The sequence below is a fragment of the Cetorhinus maximus genome, chromosome X, assembly GCF_964194155.1.
Source record: "Cetorhinus maximus chromosome X, sCetMax3.hap1.1, whole genome shotgun sequence".
Lineage (NCBI taxonomy): Eukaryota > Metazoa > Chordata > Chondrichthyes > Lamniformes > Cetorhinidae > Cetorhinus > Cetorhinus maximus.
Genome location: NC_135917.1, coordinates 13,719,319 through 13,742,665, shown reverse-complemented (window position 1 = coordinate 13,742,665; position 23,347 = coordinate 13,719,319). Strand labels below are relative to the sequence as shown.

General features: G+C 45.5%; 1 protein-coding gene across 6 annotated transcripts in view; it reads right to left on the bottom strand.

The window, feature by feature from the left end:
• Positions 1-23,347, bottom strand: part of LOC144672647 (zinc finger protein 148-like) — a 156,876-nt gene that overhangs the window by 23,344 nt on the left and 110,185 nt on the right. For all 6 annotated transcript variants that reach the window (XM_078534513.1, XM_078534515.1, XM_078534516.1 and 3 more), the window contains 2 exons: positions 15,314-15,432; positions 1,066-2,675 (listed from right to left, as the gene is read on the bottom strand). In XM_078534513.1, the coding sequence (XP_078390639.1) occupies positions 1,066-2,675; positions 15,314-15,432 (1,729 nt within the window). The remainder of the gene's footprint in view (positions 1-1,065; positions 2,676-15,313; positions 15,433-23,347) is intronic.

The following is a 23,347-nucleotide window of genomic DNA, read 5'->3' as shown; positions in this document are numbered from 1 at the left end:
GATAATTTCTCGTATTAGTTAAGATGGGTACAGTAGCATTAAGGTTATGTTACTGGACTAGTAATCCAGAGGCCTGGATTAATGATCCAGAGACAAGTTCAACTCCCACTTTGGCAACTGGGGATTAAACAAAATCTGGAATAAAAATCTACTGTCAGTAATGGTGACTATGCAACTACCAGATTAATGAAAAAACTCATCTGGTTCACTAACATCTTTAGAGAAGGAAATCTGCCATCCTTACCCGGCCTGTCCTATATGCAACTCCAGGCCCACAGAAATGTGGTTGATTCTTAACTGCCCTCTGAAATGGCCTAGCAAGCCACTTAATTGTATTCAAGAAGGCATCTCATTACAACCTTCGCAAGGGCAATTGGTGATGGGCAATAAATGCTGACCTTATCAAGATGCCTACATCTCATGAATGAAGTAAAAGGGGGTAATTAATGCATCTGTATCAATGCCAGTTATCAGAGTATTTACTGGAAATGCATAATGATATCATCTGGGTAATTGACATGTAATTAAATAGTAGTATTGCAGTTACTATTAGATGTGTTAATGTCAGTAACAGGGCAATTATTTGAACTGTACATATACTGTATTGAGGTAATTATTGGATCTGTACTAGCGCCAGTATCGGAGTAACTATGTGATCAATTGAAATGCCATGATCCAGGTAATTACTGCAACTGAATAAATGCCAGTTTTGGTATCATTATTGTACCTGTATCAATGCCAGTCTCAGGGTCATCTTGCTATCAGCTCTCTTTACTGGCAGACAAATATTTATGGTGAGTAGATAAAACAGAAATACAGAGAGCTTGGAGAGAGGCATGCGCAGAGAAGATCAATATCCTCTTTCAGTGTCAGCTTGCAAACATGTATCAATGGGGAAGGGAAATATGCAACAGTACTGGGCTCCAAAATACCCTTCTGGTAAAATCACTAATATTTTTTCTCTAAAAATTAAAAAAAATGTTTGATAAGGTTTTCTTTGTTGAGCAATTCAAAAACAGCAATGCATGTATTATGATCCCAAGTTTTATGACCAAATCTTTTCACCTAAAGGCTTGGCCCCCTGCGGCATCTGGTGAGGCACTCATTTGATCCCTGCCCTCTGGCACGTTTACCAAAGAAAACTCAGAGAAGTCTGAGCTGCCTTGTCGGATCCTTAGGTTCACCTGTCCACTGGTACTGTTGTTGAACGATGGAGTCATTTCTCCTCCAGTAGCTGAGAATCTAGAGTCTTGACCAAATGTGTCCATTTGGTGATTGTGATGACCTGGGGGTTCCTCTCGCTTCTTCTGTGTATTAGCCTGCTCTATGAAATCTGCCGGTGTAGAGATGCTGTTGCTGCTAGTTACAGTTGGTATGAAAGCAAAAGGATGCTGGGATTCACCAGCTAATAAACTGTACTGAGACTTTTGCGATGGTAACCTCAACGGGGAGCCCACTTCAGGTCTGAAGCCGTGCTGCGTAACCATGGTGGCAAAAACCTGTCGCTCTAGAGTAGAAAACAGAGGCTGCACCGGAAGGCTTCCAGTTAGGGGGTGAGTTTCAGTCTCGTATGCAAGCCCTTGCTCAGTCGAGTAGCTATCATTGTGGCAAGTCCTTTCCAAAGCTTGTTGGAGGAACTTTGAATATTCATGGAGCATGTTAATGTTGTCTGTGGCTGCTGGCTGGGAACTCTCATTGACTCGCTCTGATGGAGGCACGTTAGTGATATCTGTAGAGCTCACAGTTATATTTGAAGTGACTTGGGTATCACTGACAGAAAACGGAACCTGCCCGTTTGCCTTGTTGGTGTAGTGGTCCAACAGAGTCTGCAAAACTTCATCAGGAATTCCGCTTTTGTCCTGACTGCTTTTTGGCTCAGTGTTATTGGGCTGCACCAGCATAGATGTGCTACCACTGTTTTCCCCAACATTAGTGTTGGCTGCCTGCGTTACAGCTGGTTGGATTGGGATCTGGCCCACAGTTAAGGCATACTCTCTGCTGGTGCTGCTAGTCCCTTGCAAGAATCGCTTCTTCTTTACAAACTGCATTGCATCATCATAGTTGCTGTTGCTGCCACCTGGTTTGCGTGAAGCATCTTGACTCTGATCTGCACTATGACCCTCCATGGCCAGAAGGTCAGGGTGGTCTATCATAGCGTAGGTATATTTGTTGACTTTCGTGGCATCAAAGTTGGCAGAAACAGGTAAGGTCTGATTCAACTCTTCTGCTGTTTTTTGACTTTTCTTTGAGCTTACTACCTTCTTCAGAACAAGCTTTGTTGGATGCAAATTCATCTGATTCTGATATGCTTCCCCTAGGTGATCATTACTGTGTGAAGACTGTGCAATCACAAGTGAACATTGCTCCACTTTATACTCATCCTTCACCTTCAAGTTGCTGGTATAATATTCTACACAATCACCCTTATCCATTTTAACCTCTGCTGGGTTACCAGTCTCCTCTTTATCAGAAGTCGCCAATGCTGGCTTCTCTGCAGTTTTGACCTTTTTCCTTGGATTGATGATGTCTTTTGGGGGTGACAGGAATCTGTTTTCTGCATTGATTGCGAGTATAATTGGCTCAGTTTTCATAGCTGGGTTTTTGCCAGGAGTTTTCCCTTGATTTTCATGGCACATTCTTCTGTGTTTAAGCAAACGATCAGTTCTAGAAAAATACTGCAAGGAAACGCATTAGAGAGAATTAATAAGTCAATATTGCTATTAGTTTATGATTAAAGCAACTATGGACAAGAAGGTGTGCTTTGATTTTGGCCACTGGCATGTTAAAGACAGATTTGGCATGAGGCAAAGCTAAAGATTGCACCATCATGTGCTAAAACCTACACAATATAACACCTTTCAACAAATGACATTGATTGCGGACTCATGCATTTTTGAATGTCAGTTGCTTATTATTCCACTTTATAACAGCAGATGTGGAACAATGACAATTTCTGAGATGTAATAAGACTAGGGGCTAAATTTAATTGCTCCCCCAGGGTGGGAAATAGGTGACAATGGATAGGATGCCTGTTTTACACCCCACCCTGCACGATTCATCTAAAAATGGGCATCGCACCCGCTGCAGTCAATTTCCTGTCTGGTGGCAAGAGTTACAAATCAATCGCTAGGTGTAATTTTTTGACTTTGTGCTTCCAGCAAGGAGCTTCATTCACTGGTAAATTTGGGCATGTATGCCACATAATGAAACGGTCAATGATTTAGCAAATGCACCTGAATTTGACATGAATTTCAGATTGAGAAGGATCCCTCCTGGTAGCACAATGTTGGAACATTAGGACTAGTGTGAACGCCTCCATGTAGAAGGCCATGGGTGGAATTTAATGCCCTCCCCTATGGTGGGTTTAATGGGGGGGAGGCACTGAATCAGGTAGGAAGGTGGCAGATGGGGACTCTAGCATCTTCCCACCTCCATCCTGACTAAGCCCATGACGAGAAGACCCATGGATGGTCTTCCTGTTCCATTGCCAATTGAGGCCCTTAACTAATTAATGCCCACCTAAGGGTCTCATCCTGCTGCCATGGGTAGAAGGCTTGCCATGTTGGGATGTTGGGAGCGTGACAAGAAAACCTATGCAGGGTTGCTTGCTGACTCGGGGGGAGGGGTGGGAAAGAGTGGTAGTGGTGGTGGGGGAAATCCCTCATTCAAAGGCACTCAGTGCCTGATCAAAGGACCTGGCATCCGGATGGGGGAGGGTCCTGCTAAGAGCCAAGCTCCTGCCCTTGCTGCTGAGCCTCCTAACACCCCTCCCCCACAACCCCCTCCCACCATCACTCACCTGTATACCTGGTTCCATCCACGATGCTGGGCCTTGGGTTGCTGTCATGCCAGCAGCAACCACTGCCTGCCTGCTGTTCAATACAGCAGCCAGCCTTATTGGCCAGCAGCTTCTGTGGGCAGGACTTCACCCCCAGGCTCCTTGATCCCAGGAAAGGCCCACCACTGGCCTGTCAAGTGCCTGAGTGGCACTTAATTTGGTAAGTCTTCCCAAAAAGAGATAACAAAGTGGGCAAGACCCCCAACACCTCCATGTGTGTTGCCTAGAGGGCTCAGTTAGTAACTGCACTGCCTGATGTGTCACTGAATCATCCAGACCACTTGAATCCATGCTCTGATCTCCATTCTCTAATGAGTTAACTGGTCTAAGCTGTTAGCACAAGCACTACAACAACTTGTCTTAACCCCAGTGCCACTTGATTGCGGGGAGGGAGGCGGGGGGGAATGAATCAAGGATCCTGCTCTTGTTTTCTTTCCAGTAACTGCTGCTGGATATGGCACACAAATATCAGCTGCTGACAGTGGCGGGGGGTGGTGGCTTGAAGTGATACCTTCCACTTTCAAATACTCTGCCAACACTCTCTGTCTGGGTTCCCACATGACAATGTTAACTTCATCAAACAGCTTCTGGCATTTGTGGAATTGTACACCAGCAAAGATGTGGAGGCAGGGTGGGAAGAGGTCATTAGAATGGAAGGAGGCTTGTGTGAAGTACAGACTAGTGGGGTGAATAGCCTACTTTTTCTGCACTGTAGATTCTATGCAACAGTCCAGCAACTTTAGAAGAGGAAAGAAAATTTTAGGGTGGAGTTAAATGAATAAAGCCATTTGTTAACTACTGATCTCATTCATACCCATATTCCCATTTCATTAATATAGAAAATGCTGGAAATACTCAGCAGATCAGGCAGCATCTGTAGAGACAGAAACAGAGTTAATGTTTCAGGTCCTGAAACATTGCCCGGGATTTTCTGGCCCTGTTGTGGCAGACCCCGCTGTGGGCGGGGCTAGAAAATCCTGCCCATTAACTGTCTCTCTCCACAGATGCAGCCTGACCTGCTGAGTATTTCCAGCATTTTCTGCTTTCATTTTAGGTTTTTAGCCTCTGCAAAATTTTGATTTTCTAATTTTCACTGTTGCATTTTTGCATTAGAAATACTTCCCATCATTTTACTTCAGTACAATAGCCTGAATTAATACTGAGGAGAAATGTAGCAAGAGTTTATTCACCCATAAATCATGTTGCCATCTCCCAGTCATTTAGTTTTATATTTTATGGAGATTCTGTGAATACAGAGAATTTTAATTACTGCACATAGCATTTTATTGCTCAATTTCTCTTTATCTTCTGAAAGTGCTGATTCCTGATGGCGTAGAGTTCTCGGAACACCGACAGCCCCACAGTAGCTTAGCTAAGATGCAATTACTCTCATTAAGCTTGGAGAAGAAGTGAACAAATTCATAATGTCACCTTAGAATCAAAGCTCAATGCATCACAAATGTAGAAGTTGCGAATCAAATAATTTTGCTGTAATCTGTTTCCTCCCATTCAATTTGGCCAACATATTTTCAAGTAAAACATCCATTTTCAAATCATGCAAATACAGAGTTGGTCACATCAAGGAAATATGTTACTGGCTATGTGTGTTGCACATATAGCTGCATTGTGGCAAAGTATGAGGCATTGGATAGCCTCCAGGGTTGCTCTTGAATCATGGGCTCCAGTGCAATATTTAGAACCACTCCAGGATGAATGGAGCTTCTTCTCACTGTATGCTCTCCTTGCCTCGAGGCCACTCTTGCATGTCGGGCTTCAATTAAAATTAGACTTTTACTAAAGGAATGTTAAGTTGTGTTCTTGGTACTTTTAAATTACATAATAACTTTCTTACTTACCTTAAATGGCGTGAGTCAGCAGCTGGGGCAGACCTGGGCGCGCACAGTTTGAAAATGAGACAAAAAATCAAACTGTGACATGACAGGAAGGCTGTGAATTGATTGGCAAGCGAGTATTGTAGCTTTGTTTCCCTATCTCCAAAGTTAGGGAGTTAGTCTAAGGAGCTGGGAAATTAAAAATATAATCTTAAAAAAAAATAAGGGTTAAGTAAAACATTCAAATAACTTCCCTATATTCAAGTGACACCAACAGAAGGGAAGTGAGTAGCTGGTATTTCTTTTTTTAAGTAGCAAGGTTTATTAGTAGTAGTAAGGTTTATTATCTAATCGATAAGAGTGATGGCTGCTCTGACCTCTCGATTGCACCCAGGTAGCTCCCGGGAACCTTTCTGTGTCGCGGATAGCCATATTTGCAGGAAGTGTCGTCAGCTGCAGCAACTTGAACTCCAGGTTTGGGAGCTTGAGCAGTATCTGGCATCACTGTAGTTCATCCGTGAAGTTGAGAGCTTCGTGGGTAGCATGTTTATGGATGTGGCCACCCTGCAGCTCAGGGGTGGTGCCAGAGGACTGGAGAATTGCAAATGTTACACCCTTGTTCAAGAAATAGTGTAGAGATAAGCCCAGCACCTATAGGCCAGTCAGTTTAACCTTGATGATGGGGAAGCTTCTAGAAATGATAATTTGGGACAAAATTAATAGTCACTTGGGCAAAAGTGGGTTAATGAAGGAAAGCTAGCATGGGTTTCTCAAGGGCAAATTTGTTCAACTAACTTGAGTTTTTTGATGAGGTAACAGAAGGTTGATGACGGTAATGTTGATGTGGTGTACATGGATTTCCAAAAGGCATTTGATACAGTGCCACACAATAGACCTGTGAACAAAGTTAGAGCTCATGGAATAAAAGGGAGAGCAGCAACATGAATACGAAATTAGCTGAATGACAGGAAACAAAAAGTAGTGGCTAATGGCTGTTATTCAGACTGGACAAAGTGATGTTTCCCAGGGGTCAGTGTAGAACCCCTACTCTTCCTGATACGTGTTAATAGCCCAGGCCTTGGTGTACAGGGCACAATTTCAAAATTTGTGGATGATACAAAACTTGGAAATATTGTGAACTGTGAGGAGGATAATGTACAACTTCAAAAGGACACAGACAGGTTGGTGGAATGGATGGACAAGTGGCAGATGAAATTTAATGCAAAGAAGTGTGAAGTGATTAATTTTGGTAGGAAGAAAGCGGAGAGATAATACAACATAAAGGCTACAATTCTAAAGCGGATGTAGGAGCAGAGGGACCTGGGTGCATACATGCATAAATCATTGGAGGCGGTAGGACAGGTTGAGAGAGTGGTTAATAAAGCATACAGTATTCTAGGCTTTATTAATAGGCATAGAATAAAAGAGCAAGGAGGTTATGTTAAACTTGTATAAAACACTGGTTCAGTCTCTACTGGAGTATTGGGTCCAGTTCTGGGCACCACACTTTGGGAAGGATGTGAAGGCGTTAGAGAGGATGCAGAAAAGATTCATAAGAATGGTTCCAGGGATGAGGAACTTCAGTTACATGGATAGATTGGAAAAGTTGGGACAGTTTTCCTTGAAGAAGAGGAGATTTGATAGAGGTGTTCAAAATCAGGAAGGGTTTGGACAGAGTAGATAGGGAGGAACAGTTCCCATTGGTGGAAGGATCGAGAACCAGAGGCACAGATATAGGTTAACTGGCAAAAACAAGCATGGAGACATGAGGAGCTACTTTTTCACTTTTTCCAGTGAGTGGTTAGGATCTGGAATGCACTGCCTGAGATTGTGGTGGATGCAGGTTTTTTTTTAAATCGAGGCTTTCAAAAGGGAACTGGATTACTATCTCAAAGGAAGAACATGCAGGGCTACAGGGAGAAGGTGGGAGAGTGGCACCAGATGAATTGCTCCTTCAGAGAGCCAGCACAGACATTCTGGGCTGAATGGCCTCCTTCTGTGCTGTAACCATTCTATGATTCTACACTCCTTCTCTCCAACACAAACGTATGGGTTCAAACAGTTCAGGTACAGCATTTGTCATGATACTCAATGCCAGCTAGGATATAACCATTGACTGAAAGGCTTCAGTTTGAGTGCCAGACAACATAACTGTGTTTAACAGTGCCCCCCCAACTGTCATTTTGATCACAGCCATGTGCTAAGGAAAGCCAAAAGCAACCCAATCTGAGAGACAATGTATGGCTAAACAACAGCTCAAAGATAAAGCAAAATGAATGGGGCATCACACTGAACCAGTTTGTATCCTTGATATTGCTGAAAAAGTCACTTACATTTAGCATGGTCAGTTTTCAGAGGTAATGCCTTATGGGATGCAAAGGACCATTGTCACTAAGGATTGCCTACATGTAATACAGCCCCGCAGGCTCAAGTCACACTTCTCCTGTTAAAGTAACTGTAGGTGGTGTTCACACTGTATCTATAGTAAAATACCTGTTGATAGTATTCACATTACTGGTGAAACACAGTATCTTTACACAATATTCATATTGCGCCTAAAATATATCTCTTATAGCCAGCATTCACATTGTGCCTATATCGCCTGTTTTACAGGAACAATCACATTGTAGCTGTATTTTAGTACCTTTAGGCAGTATTTCCAATACTCCTTTGATACAATAACTGTAGGCAAAATTTACAAAAATCCTGTAATACAGTATTGCAAAGGCTGTTCAGACTAGTGCTGCAATACAGATCCTGTAGGCAGTATTTACCCTGTAATCTAGCACTGTAAGGATTATTCACACAATTACAGTAATAGAGTGCCTGTAGGCAGCAGGCACACTGCTTCTTTAATATAGCACTAAAGGCATTATTCAAATTGATGATGGAATACAGTATCCTTAGCCAATATTCAAATTGCGCTTGAAATCTGGTATCAACAGGTAGTACCTGTTGGCAATATTTACACAGCTCTTGTAATACACTATCTGCAAGGATTATTCAGATTTAACTATAGATACTCTACCTGTAGACTCATTACTCATGTAATACTGTACCGTTGGACAATACATTAATTGCTGCTGCAATATAACACCTTTGGGCAATATTTGCATTGCTGCTGTGATACAAAGCCATTCGATAATACTTGCATTTCTGCTGTAATACAGAATCTTTGGGCAATATATGCACCGGTGCTGTAACTTTAGGCAACAAGTGCATTACTGCTGTAATATGGGAGCTTTAGGAAATATTTGCATTACTGCTGCAATACAGAACCTTTTGGCAATATTTGCAATGCTGTTGTAATACAGTACCTTTCTGCAATATTTGCACTGCTGTTGCAATACAGGACTTTCAGCAATATAGAACCTTTAGGCAACAACTGCATCGCTGTTGTACTATAGGACCTCTGAGCATTAATTGCATTACTCCTGTAACACTGTACCTTTGGGCAATATTTGCACTGGTGTTTCTAATACCGAACCTTTGGGCAGTATTTATATTGCTGCTGCAATGCAGGACCTTTGGACAATACTTGCATTTCTGCTGTAATACAGAATCTTTGAGCAATATATGCACCGGTGCTGTAACTTTAGGCAACAAGTGCATTACTGCTGTAATATGGGAGCTTTAGGAAATATTTGCATTACTGCTGCAATACAGAACCTTTTGGCAATATTTGCAATGCTGTTGTAATACAGTACCTTTCCGCAATATTTGCACTGCTGTTGCAATACAGGACTTTGAGCAATATAGAACCTTTAGGCAACAACTGCATCGCTGTTGTACTATAGGACCTCTGAGCATTAATTGCATTACTCCTGTAACACTGTACCTTTGGGCAATATTTGCACTGGTGTTCTAATACCGAACCTTTGGGCAGTATTTATATTGCTGCTGCAATGCAGGACCTTTGGACAATACTTGCATTGCTGCTGTGATACTGTACATTTGGACAATATATGCATTTCTGTTGCAATACAGTAGCTTTCAGCAATATTTGCATTGTTGCTGTAATACAGGCACTTGGACAGTATTTGCATTGCTGTTGTAATACTGTACCTTTGGGCAATGTTTGCATTGGTGTTGTAATACAGGTCCTTTCAGCAATATTTGCATTTCTGCTATAATGCCGAACATTTTGGCAATATTTGCATCGCTGCTGTAAAACAGAAACCTTGGGTAATGCTTGCATTGCTGCTGTAATACAGGAGCTTTGGGCATTATTTGCTTTGCTGCTGTAATATAAAACCTATTGGGAATATTTGCACTGCTGCTGTAATGTAGGATCTTTGGCTGATACTTGTACTATTGCTGTATTGCAGAACCTTTCACGAATAGTCATATAGTTGCTGCAAAACAGCACCTTTGGGCAACACTTGCATTGCTGCTATAATAGTGTGTTTGTGCAATACATTATTAGCTGCTACAATATAGGACCTTTGGGTAATATTTGCACTGCTGCTGTAATACAGGACATTTAGGTAATGTTTGCATTGCTACTGCAATACAGGACCTTAGGTCAATATTTGCACTGATGTTGCAATACAGGAGCTTTGAGCAATATTTGCATTGCTGCTGCAATATAGACCCATTCTGCAATAATTGCATTGCTGCTATAAGACAGAACCATTTGACAATGTTTGTATTCATGCTGCAATATTGGAGCTTTCAGAAATATTTGCATTGCTGGTGTAATACAGCAGCTTTTGGCAATATTTGCACTGTTGCTGCAATACTATATCTTTGCATTAAATTTGCATTGCTACTGTAATATTATACTTTTGGGCAATATTTGCATTGCTGCTGTAATACAGAACCTTTCCGCAACATTTGCATTGCTACTGTAAAACAGAACCTTTGTACAAAACTTGCATTGTTGCTGTAATGCAGAACCTTCAAGCAGTATCTGGACTGCTGCTGTAATGCAAAAGCTTTGGGTAATGTTTGCATTGCTGCTTTAATACAGGACCTTTGGACAATAGTTGCATTGCAGCTGTAATACTGAACCTTTGGGCAATATTGCATTGCTGCTGTAATAAAGGATGTATGGGCAGTATTTGCATTGCTGCTGTAATACAGATCCTAGAGGCAATCTGCACATTTCTCCTGTGGTAGCTTAAGTAGGCAGTTTTCACATTACACTTCTAATGCTGTCACCTAGATAGTAAGCACATTAGTGGTACAATACAATGTAATAGTGTGTCTGTAATGCAGGACCTGTAGAAATATTTGTGGTGTAGGCACTTTTCACATAATTGCATTAATCTAGTAGTGATGTGACTACTAATTGCATTCCATTTATAATGTAAGATCTGTCAGCATTACTCTAATTACTTCTGCAATACAGGACTTTGAGCAGTATTCACATCGCTTTTAATACAGTAGTTAAGGTAGTATTCAGCTTACTCCTGTAATATAATGCCTGCAAGGCAATACTTGTTTCGCGCCTGTAATTATTGACATTATGTGTATCGCTTCTGAATTTGAGAAGCTGTAGGCAGTATTCACACAGCTCCTGTAATACAGGACCTGTAGTTTAATAGAAGGCCTGTGGGTGCTTTTTGCATTGCTCCTGTAATACAGGACCTGAAGGTGCTCTTTACATTGCTCCTGTAACACAGGACCTGTAGTGTAATACAAGGCCTGTGGGTGCTATTTGCATTGTTCCTGTAATACAGGACCTGAAGGTACTCTTTAAATTGCTCCTGTAACACAGGACCTGTAGTGTAATACAAGGCCTGTGGGTGCTATTTGCATTGTTCCTGTAATACAGGACCTGTAGTGTAATACAAGGCCTGTGGGTGCTATTTGCATTGTTCCTGTAATACAGGGCCTGTAGTGTAATACAAGGCCTATGGGTGCTATTTGTATTGCTCCTGTAATACAGGACCTGAAGGTGCTCTTTGCATTGCTCCTGTAATGCCGGACCTGAAGGTAATATTCAAAATGCATGTAATACTATATTTTGGTAGTTTTCACATTTTCCTGCAATACAGTTTGTTCAGGCAGTTTTCATCTTGATATTCTAATACAGTATCATTCAAGAGTATTCCGAGCTACTCTAGGATGGATGCTCCTATAATACAGACTTCATCTTGGTGTAATACAGTACCTTTAGACAGTGAATACTGCACTATAGCCTAGTAGCTTCAGACAGTACTCATATTGCTCATTGTTTGTGGGCAGGATTGCCATTGGTCTTGTAATGAAGTATGTTTAGGCAGCATTCACACTGCTCCTCAAAGGTAGTATTCACATTGCTGTAATAATACAGGGCCTGTAGACATTATTTGGAATGGTAGTTATTGCCTATAGGTAATATTCACATCACTCTGCAACTGGACAGATAGTGGCAGTACTTTCATTGTAGCTGCAATTATGACGGAACCTCGATTTATATACCACCTACTGAGATAATTGACCAATGAATCTGCTTTTGGGGGTTGGGGGTTGGTGGGGGGGGAGGTGTGGTGGCTGAGGGAGGAATGTTTACCATGGCATTGGGAGAACATCCATGCCCTTCATCAAGTAGCACCATTGGATTTTTTTATGTTCACCTGAGAAAGCAGGCATTTAGCGTCTCATCAGAAAAACAGCACCGATGACAACGTAGCACACCCTCAGTAGTGCACAGTAGTGCATTGAAGTGGCAGGCCAGCTTATGAGCCTGGGTCAAAAAATGGGCTTGAACTCACAATCTTCTGAAAAAGGTGAGAGCATTACCAACTGAGCCAAGCTCACAATAGGCTTAGTCAATGTTAACAGTGCTTCCTGCTCCTGCACCGTTACCTCTGGTGTCCCCCCAAGGATCTATCCTTGGCCCCCTCCTATTTCTCATCTACATGCTGCCCCTCAGTGACACCATCCGAAAGTACAGTGTTAGTTTTCACATGTACACTGATGACACCCAGCTCTACCTCACCCCTACCTCTCTCAACTCCCCCACTGTTAGTAAATTATCAGGCTGCTTATCTGACATCCAGTACAGGCTGAGCAGAAATTTCCTCCAATTAAATATTGGGAAGGCCAAAGCCATTGTTTTCAGTCCCTGCTCCAAACTCCATTCCCTAACTACCAATTCCACCTCTCTCCCTGGCAACAGTCTGAGATTAAGCCACTCTGTTTGCAACCTCGATGTCATATCTGATCCCGAGATGAGCTTCTGAACTCATATTCGTGCCATCACTAAGGCTGCCTATTTCCACCTCCGTAATATTGCCCGACTTTGCCTGCGTCAGCTTATCCACTGCTAAAACCCTCATTCGTGCCTTTGTTACCTCTAGACTCGACTATTCCAACACACATCTGGCTGGACTCCCACATACTATCCTCAGTAAACTTGAGGTCATCCAAAAATCTGATGCCTATGTCTTATCTTGCAGCAAGTCCTATTCCCCTATCATCCCTGTGTTCCCTCAGTACCAATTCCAGTCAAACAATGGTTTGATTTTAAAATTCTCATCCTTGTTTTCAAATCCCTCCATGGCCCTGGCCCTCCACATCTCTGTAATCTCCTCCAGCCCCACAACCCTCTGAGGTATCTGTGCTCCTCTGATTCTGGCCTCTTGTAAATTCCCAGTTATAATTGCACCACCACTGGTAGCTGTGCCTTCAGTTGCCTAGATCCCAAGCTCTAGAATTCCCTTCCTACAGCTCTCTGCCTCTCTACCTTGCTTTCCTCTTTAGAGGCTCTTTAAAACCTACCACTTTGACCAAGCTTTTTATCATCTGACTTAATAACTCTGTATGTAGCTTAGTGTCAGACTTTGTTTTACAATGCTCCAGATAAAGGCATATGGGACACTTGCCTTTATCAATCGAAGCATAGATTACAAAAGTAGGGAGGTCATGTTGGAGTTGTATAGAAACTTGGTGAGGCAACAGCTGGAGTACTGTGTGCAGTTCTGGTCGCCACATTATAGGAAGGATGTGATTGCACTGGAGGGGGTGCAGAGGAGATTCACCAGGATGTTGCCTGGGATGAAACATTTAAGTTATGAAGAGAGGTTGGATAGACTTGGGTTGTTTTCGTTGGAGCAGAGAAGACTGAGGGGCGACCTGATCGAGGTGTACAAGATTATGAGGGGCATGGACAGGGTGGATAGGGAGCAGCTGTTGAAGAGTCAGTCACGAGGGGACATAAATTCAAGGTGAGGGGCAGGAGGCTTAGGGGGGATGTGAGGTAAAACTTTTTTTACCCAGAGGGTGGTGACGGTCTGGAATGCGCTGCCTGGGAGGGTGGTGGAGGCAGGTTGCCTCACATCCTTTAAAAAGTACCTGGATGAGCACTTGGCACATCATAACATTCAAGGCTATGGGCCAAGTGCTGGTAGATGGTAGGTAGGTCAGGTGTTTCTCACGTGTTGGTGCAGACTCGATGGGCCGAAGGGCCTCTTCTGCACTGTGATTCTGTGAATCACCTTGGGAAGTTCATTATGTTAAGGGTAATATGTAAATATTTGTTGTTGTTGTAATTCAGTCACTTGTAGTCAATGTTAATACTGCTCCTGCGTGTTTGTAGTCAATGTTATGTCACAAATGCTGAACTTTACGAGACAATTATGTTTTAAAGTGCTTTACCTTAAGGTAGGACACAACTTCTGAATAAAAGGGGGGTGGGGTGGAAGGCGGGGGGGGGGGGGGGGGGGGGCAAATTTCTGATAAACGCCTCAGTTTGCAGAAATGTCCATGTGATCTGGTTGACATGGGGAGAGAAACTCAAATAGAAACACATTGAGGTGGGGTGGAAGTTTTAACACCTTTTTCAGTATCTGACAGAAAAAGGGTAGCTACATTTGAGATGCAGGAAAAAAGAAGCTACTGCTGTGGAAAAGCAGGGAGAACTGTTTTGTGTTAACGACCAAACAGGATGCTTTTAAGAGTTTGCTTTTTGTTCAAAAGGAAGGGAACAGAAGAGACTGTGTTCTTGAATATACAAGGAACAGGGAGTGGTCAAAGTGTGCCTTGCCGGTGATAATCTTATCTGGCAAAACTTGGGCAGAGAGGAACGATTGTTGAAGGACACTGGACGTTTTGACCTGGTGTGGCGAGGAGAAGTGAACCTCTGCTGGAGAGTTGAGACTGACTTTGGGACAGTTCCTTTCATGCTACTTATCTACCAGAAAAGTGCTGTAAAGTAAAATTGTTGCATAAGACATATCTCTGTTGTGTTAATGCGAAAGAGCCTTTTCTTTAGTTTGACTTATTAGTTGCCTGTTGATTAATGTTTGATCTATGATAATTTTAGTTTGTGTTACAGTAAACATCTTAAAAAGCAAAATCTTGTCTACCGTTTTATTTCTGATGGCCTTTTGGGGAAACTCATCTCTTTTAAAAAGTTATCCGTCTCTATGGGGATCGTAACAATTAACACTATCCCTGTAATAAGAGTCCCTTGTAATCAGTATTAACACTGCTCCTATAGTAGCCACTTGTAGTCAGTATTCACATTGGTCCTGTAATACAGAAAGTTGTATTACAGAAACTTGTACTAAGTATTAATTTAGTTCCTACAATACAAAAACTTATAGTCAGTATTAACACTGTTCTTGTGATACACTCAGTTGCAGTCAGTATTCGGGTTGCTCCTGTAATAGTTATCGTAGTCAGTATTAATGCTGCTCCTATAATACAGTACCTGTAGGCAGTATTCACACTGGTATGGTTTCTCCCCACTGTGTGTCCGTTTGTGTCGTTCCATGTGGTACTTCTGAATAAACCTCATGTCACATTCATCACAGTGGAATGGCTTCTCACCTGTGAAATCAAAGAAAGAATCTTCTAATGCTTGTTTTTTTTTTCACAATGTACAAGAACTTGTGATCTAAAATAGCTTTTAACTTAAGCTGTGAATTTCTGCTCCTAGCTTACTTCTCTTGGAGTATTTTAATCCATGTAAATGGCTGGGAATGCAGCCCAGCTCTGAAGCAGATAAAATAGTAATTCTTCCCCGCCAAAGTCTCTCCGCCCCTTACTGGACATGCAACCTCTTGCTGGGGTGCCACCCCCAAGGCAGTGTGTGCCTTTCAATACTTTGTTGGAGCAGCGATTCTTCATGGGTGATCCTGGGCTGTGACTGCTGGTAAAATATTCATTTACATGGGCCATTGCAGCAGAGCCCAATGCACTCCTCACCTGAACCTCACATACAGATGCTTTCCAGCAGATCATGGCCAGGAACTTTGGTTGATTTATCCAATTGCTAACCCGGGGCACTGAGGCCAATTGTAGCTCTTAAATGTTGTGCTGGCTGAGATCAGCCAACTGAGCACAGACCAAGGATCAAACTTGGAACCTTCTTGGTCTGTATAGCTGGCTCAGTTATACACTGATGTTACAGACCGTACCATTAAGAGCTCACTAATTAGACGTTAAAGAAAGCATCAAAACTCCAGATTCTGGGTATATTACATTGTCTCAGTGAATGCCTTGGCATATCACAACGTCATACTGAGCAGCCAACAATTACAGTGTCACAGTGAATATTTCATGCATATTATCGGGTCACAGTGAGGGTTCCAGCACTTAACAGTGTTACAGTGAGGGCCCTGGGATATTAGCATCACATTGAGGGGCTGATACATTAGTGTCAGAGTGATTTGTCAGGAAGATGTCTGTCAAAGTAAGTGCCCCAGTATCACAGTGATTGGCTTGGTATGGTACAGTTTAAAAGGGAGGTGTCAGTATATTACACTCAGTGGCCTGGTATATTGAACTAACACAGTGAGGAAACCTGTATATTAATGAAACAATGAGGGCCAAGTGCATTTCCATTTCTAAGAACTTAATAAATTACAGTGACACAGTGAGTTGTCTGACCAATTAGCATCACACCTAGGGGCTGGTATGTTACAATGCCACAATAGGAATCCCTGTAAATTGCAATGTCTGATCCTGTGCATTGTACTGGATGCATCATTGTGACAGTGTATCACATATCCTACTGAGATGGTGACATTTTAAGAGTGCCACTTTGATACGGACGGCGATATTACATCGTTGGAGTGAAGGTCCTGATATATTGAAGTGTAAAAGGAATAGAGTACAAAAGCAAGGAAGTTAAACCTTCATAAGACACTGCTTAGGCCTCAGCTAGAGTATTGTGCTCAATTCTGGGCACCACACTCATGGAAGGATATCAAGGCCTCGGAGAGGGTACAGTGATGAGGAACTTAAGCTATGTGGAGAGCTTGGGGTTATTCTCCTTAAGAGGAGAGAAGGTTACAGGGATATTTGCCAGAAGTGTTCAAAATCATGAAGGGTTTGATAGGATAAATAGGGAGAAAATGTTTCCAGTGACAGAAGCGACAGAAACCCGAGGACACAGATTTAAGGTGACTGGCAATAGAACTAGAGGCAACATAAGGAAATATTGGCCCGAAGCTTCTGATGCCCAGAGGAGTGAAGTCTGGATTTAAGTCTGTGCTGCGCATCTGGACCCTGAGGAAGTCCTGGTGCACAAACATGCGCTGTAATTCCCAGGAAGTTTAACTTCTGATGGGGCAATTTGCACTGCCTGGGACACTAGGCAAATGTCTCCAATCCTGAGCTCAGTGTCAGAAACTTGGGGCAGATACGTGGGGCTTACCTGGAAACTTACCCTAGAAATGTTACACAGTTTAATCTCTGGTCTAATTCAGAGATTAACCAGCGTAACTCAACTGAGCACCACAACCAACCACTCCCCCAATCACTCCCCAGACCTGACATGACCAACCACTACATGAATAATCCCTCCGACCCAACCCAGCCCAACTCAACCACAATCCCCCCTGCAACCCGACCCAATTACACCACGCAGTGTCATATTGATGCTAAAATTCTTGAGAAGTCAAAGTGAGTGCTGTGAGATTCTGTTATAAAAGTGAGGGATTCTGTTAAAGTTCAAAAGTGAGTGGCACATAGTCCTGTGTATTAGTGTCAATGAGTGGGCATAGTGACAGTTGGTGAAATATTGTATGTGACAACTTGCATTTATATAGCACCTTTAATATAGAAAAATATCCCAAGCCATTTACAGCAACATAATCGGACAAAAATAGACACTGAGACAATGGAGGAGATATTAGAAAGGGTGACCAGAAACGTGGTCAAAGAGGCTACATTTTAACTAGAGCCTTAAAGGAGGGGATGAATATGAAGAGGCGAAGAGGTCTGGTTGAGCCTGAAATAATGGCCAAGGTGGGGATGGAATCAGTGCATGGGGAATAGAGTTTGGGGTTGAAGACAATGGCTTCAATATTCCTAAAGTGTATTTGGAGAAAACTGCAGCTCACCCAAGACTGGATATCAGATAAGCAAACAAAGAGTGGAGCAGTCAGGAGTGGTGAGGTAAAGCTGGGTTGTCAGTGTACATGTGGAAGCTGATCCCATGCAAAGGGGTAGCATATAGATGAACAATTGGAGGGGGCAAAGGTTATATCTTTGGGGGTTCCAGAGGTATCAGCGTGAGGGGAGGAGAGAAGCCAAGTTTCAGTCAAAATCACAATGGCCATGCAATCAAGGTATGGAGTCAGAACCTCAGCTCAGGATTAAACCCAACGCCAAGGTTGCAAACAATCTGATTCAGCCTCAGGCAGTGGCCAGGGACAGAGATCGAATCGGTTTTTGATTTCAGTTCTTCAAATACCGGATGTCAGACAAGCAGAGTGACAAATCAGTTGCAGAGGGTCAAGAGAGGTGGTGCTGAGCATCATCGCGTACATATGGAATCTGACGTCATGTTTTCAGATATGCAGATGAAGAGAAACAGAGGACCAGGAATATGTCATTCAACCCTCAGGTTTCAGAGGCTAAATGGCCTATTCCTGTTTAAAAATACTAGAAGCAGCCAACACGGATTTCAGGAAGCAACATCTTGTTTGACAAACTTGCAAACGTACGGTTTATTTACACTGTCACAGTGAGGGTCCCGGGGGTATTACACTGTCACAGTGAGGGTCCCGGGGGTATTACACTGTCACAGTGAGGGTCCCGGGGGTATTACACTGTCACAGTGAGGGTCCCAGAGGGTATTACACTGTAATAGTGAGGGTCCCGGGGGGTATTGCACTGTCACAGTGAGGGTCCCGGGGGTATTACACTGTCACAGTGAGGGTCCCGGGGGTATTACACTGTCATAGTGAGGGTCCCGGGGGTATTACACTGTCACAGTGAGGGTCCCGGGGGTATTACACTGTCACAGTGAGGGTCCCGGGGGTATTACACTGTCACAGTGAGGGTCCCGGGGGTATTACACTGTCACAGTGAGGGTCCCGGGGGGTATTACACTGTCACAGTTAGGGTCCCGGGGGTATTACACTGTCACAGTGAGGGTCCCGGGGGGTATTACACTGCCACAGTGAGGATCCCGGGGGGTATTACACTGTCACAGTGAGGGTCCCAGAGAGTATTACACTGTCACAGTGAGGATCCCGGGGCGTATTACACTGTCACAGTGAGGGTCCGGGGGCGGGGGTATTACACTGTCACAGTGAGAGTCCCTGGGGCTACGACACTGTCACAGTGAGGGTCCCGGGGGGTATTGCACTGTCACAGTGAGGGTCCAGGGCGATATTGCACTGTCACAGTGAGGGTCCCGGGGGGTATTGCACTGTCACAGTGAGGGTCCCGGGGGGTATTGCACTGTCACAGTGAGGGTCCCGGGGGGTATTACACTGTCACAGTGAGGGTCCTAGGAGGGTATTACACTGTCACAGTGAAGGTCCCAGAGGTTATTACACTGTCACAGTGAAGGTCCCGGGGGGTATTGCACTGTCACAGTGAGGGTCCCGGGGGGGTATTACACTGTCACAGCGAGGGTCCCAGAGGGTATTACACTGTCACAGTGAGGGTCCTAGGAGGGTATTACACTGTCACAGTGAGGGTCCCAGAGGGTATTACACTGTAACAGTGAGGGTCCCGGGGGGTATTGCACTGTCACAGTGAGGGTGCCGGGCGATATTGCACTGTCACAGTGAGGGTCCCGGGGGTATTACACTGTCACAGTGAGGGTCCCGGGGGTATTACACTGTCACAGTGAGGGTCCCGGGGGTATTACACTGTCACAGTGAGGGTCCCGGGGGTATTACACTGTCACAGTGAGGGTCCCGGGGGGTATTACACTGTCACAGTTAGGGTCCCGGGGGTATTACACTGTCACAGTGAGGGTCCCGGGGGGGTATTACACTGTAACAGTGAGGGTCCTAGGAGGGTGTTACACTGTCACGGTGAAGGTCCCAGAGGGTATTACACTGTCACAGTGAAGGTCCCGAGGGTTATTGCACTGTCACAGTGAGGGTCCCGGGGGGTATTACACTGTCACAGTGAGGGTCCCAGAGGGTATTACTCTGTCACAGTGAGGGTCCCAGAAGGTATTACACTGTCACAGTGAGGGTCCTAGGAGGGTATTACAGTGTCACAGTGAGGGTCCCGGGGGTATTACACTGTCACAGTGAGAGTCCCAGGGGGTATGACACTGTCACAGCGAGAGTCCCAGGGGGTATGACACTGCCACAGTGAGGGTCCCGGGGGGTATGACACTGCCACAGTGAGGGTCCCGGGGCTATTACACTGTCACAGTGAGGATCCCGGCGGGTATGACAGTCACAGTGAGGGTCCCGGGGGGATATGACACTGTCACAGTAATAGTCCCAAGGGCTATTATACTGTCACAGTGAGGGTCCTAGGAGGGTATTACACTGTCACAGTGAGAGTCCGGGGGTGGCGGGGGGGGTGTATTATACTGTCACAGTGAGAGTCCCAGGGGGTATTACACTGTCACAGATAGGGTCTTAGGAGGGTATTACACTGTCGCAGAGAGGGTCCCAGACAGTATTACACCGTCACAGCGAGGGTCCCAGAGGGTATTACACTGTCACAGTGAGGGTCCTAGGAGGGTATTACACTGTCACAGTGAGGGTCCCAGAGGGTATTACACTGTAACAGTGAGGGTCCTAGGAGGGTGTTACACTGTCACGGTGAAGGTCCCAGAGGGTATTACACTGTCACAGTGAAGGTCCCGAGGGTTATTGCACTGTCACAGTGAGGGTCCCGGGGGGTATTACACTGTCACAGTGAGGGTCCTAGGAGGATATTACAGTGTCACAGTGAGGGTCCCGGGGGTATGACACTGTCACAGTGAGGGTCCCGGGGGGTATGACACTGCCACAGTGAGGGTCCCGGGGCTATTACACTGCCACAGTGAGGGTCCCGGGGGGTATGACACTGTCACAGTGAGGGTCCTGGGGGGTATTGCTCTGTCACAGTGAGGGTCCCGGGGGTATTACACTGTCACAGTGAGAGTCCCGGGGGGTATTACTCTGTCGCAGTGAGGGTCCCGGGGGTATTACACTGTCACAGTGAGGGTCCCGGGGCTATTACACTGTCACAGTGAGGATCCCGGCGGGTATGACAGTCACAGTGAGGGTCCCGGGGGGGTATGACACTGTCACAGTGAGAGTCCGGGGGTGGGGGGGGGGGGGGGGTGTATTATACTGTCACAGTGAGAGTCCCAGGGGGTATTACACTGTCACAAATAGGGTCCTAGGAGGGTATTACACTGTCACAGTGAGGGTCCCGGGAGGTATTACACTGTCACAGTGAGAGTCCTGGGGGGTATTGCTCTGTCACAGTGAGGGTCCCGGGGGTATGACATTGTCACAGTGAAAGTCCCAGGGGGTATGACACTGCCACAGTGAGGGTCCCGGGGGGTATGACACTGCCACAGTGAGGGTCCCGGGGCTATTACACTGTCACAGTGAGGGTCCCGGGGGTATTACACTGCCACAGTGAGGGTCCCGGGGCTATTACACTGCCACAGTGAGGGTCCCGGGGCTATTACACTGCCACAGTGAGGGTCCCGGGGGTATTACACTGTCATAGTGAGGGTCCCGCGGGGTATGACACTGCCACAGTGAGGGTCCCGGGGCTATTACACTGTCACAGTGAGGGTCCCGGGGGTATTACACTGTCACAGTGAGGGTCCTGGGGGGTATTGCTCTGTCACAGTGAGGGTCCCGGGGGTATTACACTGTCGCAGTGAGGGTCCCGGGGGTATTACACTGTCACAGTGAGGGTCCTAGGAGGGTATGGCACTGTCACAGTGAGGGTCCTAGGAGGGTATTGCACTGTCACTGAGGGTCCTGGGGGGTATTGCACTGTCACAGTGAGGGTCCCGGGGGTATTACACTGTCACAGTGAGGGTCCCGGGGGTTTTACACTGTCACAGTGAGGGTCCCGGGGGTTTTACACTGTCACAGTGAGGGTCCCGGGGGTAGTACACTGTCACAGTGAGGGTCCTGGGGGGGGAGAGGGGGTAATACATCATCAACGTGAGGATCTCGGGGGGCCTATTACACTTTCACAGTTAGGGTCCCGGGGGTATTACACTGTCACAGTGAGTGTCCTAGGAGGGTATTGCACTGTCACAGTGAGGGTCCTAGGAGGGTATTGCACTGTCACAGTGAGGGTCCTAGGAGGGTATTACACTGTCACAGTGAGGGTCCCAGGGGGTATTACACTGTCACAGTGAGGGTCCTAGGAGGGTATTACACTGTCACAGTGAGGGCCAGAGGGTATTACACTGTCACAGTGAGGATCCCGGGGGTATTACACTGTCACAGTGAGGGTCCCGGGGGTATTACACTGTCACAGTGAGGGTCCCGGGGGTATTACACTGACACAGTGAGGGTCCCGGGGGGTATGACGGTCACAGTGAGGGTCCCGGGGGTATTACACTGTCACAGTGATAGTCCCAGGGGGTATTATACTGTCACAGTGAGGGTCCCGGGGGTATTACACTGTCACAGATAGGGTCCTAGGAGGGTATTACACTGTCGCAGTGAGGGTCCCGGGGGGTATTATACTGTCACAGTTAGGGTCCCAGAGAGTATTACACTGTCACAGTGAGGGTCCTGGGGGGGTATTACACTGTCGCAGTGAGAGTCCGGGGGGTATTACACTGTCACAGTGAGAGTCCCAGGGGGTATTACTCTGTCGCAGTGATGGTCCCGGGGGTATTACACTGTCACAGTGAGGGTCCTAGGAGGGTATTACACTGTCACAGTGAGGGTCCGGGGGGTGGGGGGTTATTATACTGTCACAGTGAGAGTCCCAGGAGGTATTACACTGTAACAGATAGGGTCCTAGGAGGGTATTACACTGTCGCAGTGAGGGTCCCAGAGAGTATTACACTGTCACAGTGAGGGTCCCGGGAGGTATTACACTGTCACAGTGAGGGTCCTGGGGGGGTATTACACTGTCACAGTGAGAGTCCCGGGGGGGTATTACTCTGTCACAGTGAGGGTCCCGGGGGTATTACACTGTCACAGTGAGGGTCCTAGGAGGGTATGGCACTGTCACAGTGAGGGTCCTGGGGGGGTATTACACTGTCACAGTGAGAGTCCCAGGGGGTATTACTCTGTCGCAGCGAGGGTCCCGGGGGTATTACACTGTCACAGTGAGGGTCCTAGGAGGGTATTGCACTGTCACAGTGAGGGTCCTAGGAGGGTTTTGCACTGTCACAGTGAGGGTCCTAGGAGGGTTTTGCACTGTCACTGAGGGTCCTGGGGGGGGTATTGCACTGTCACAGTGAGGGTCCCGGGGGGTATTGCACTGTCACAGTGAGAGTCCCGGGGGTATTACACTGTCACAGTGAGGGTCCCGGGGGTATTACACTGTCACAGTGAGGGTC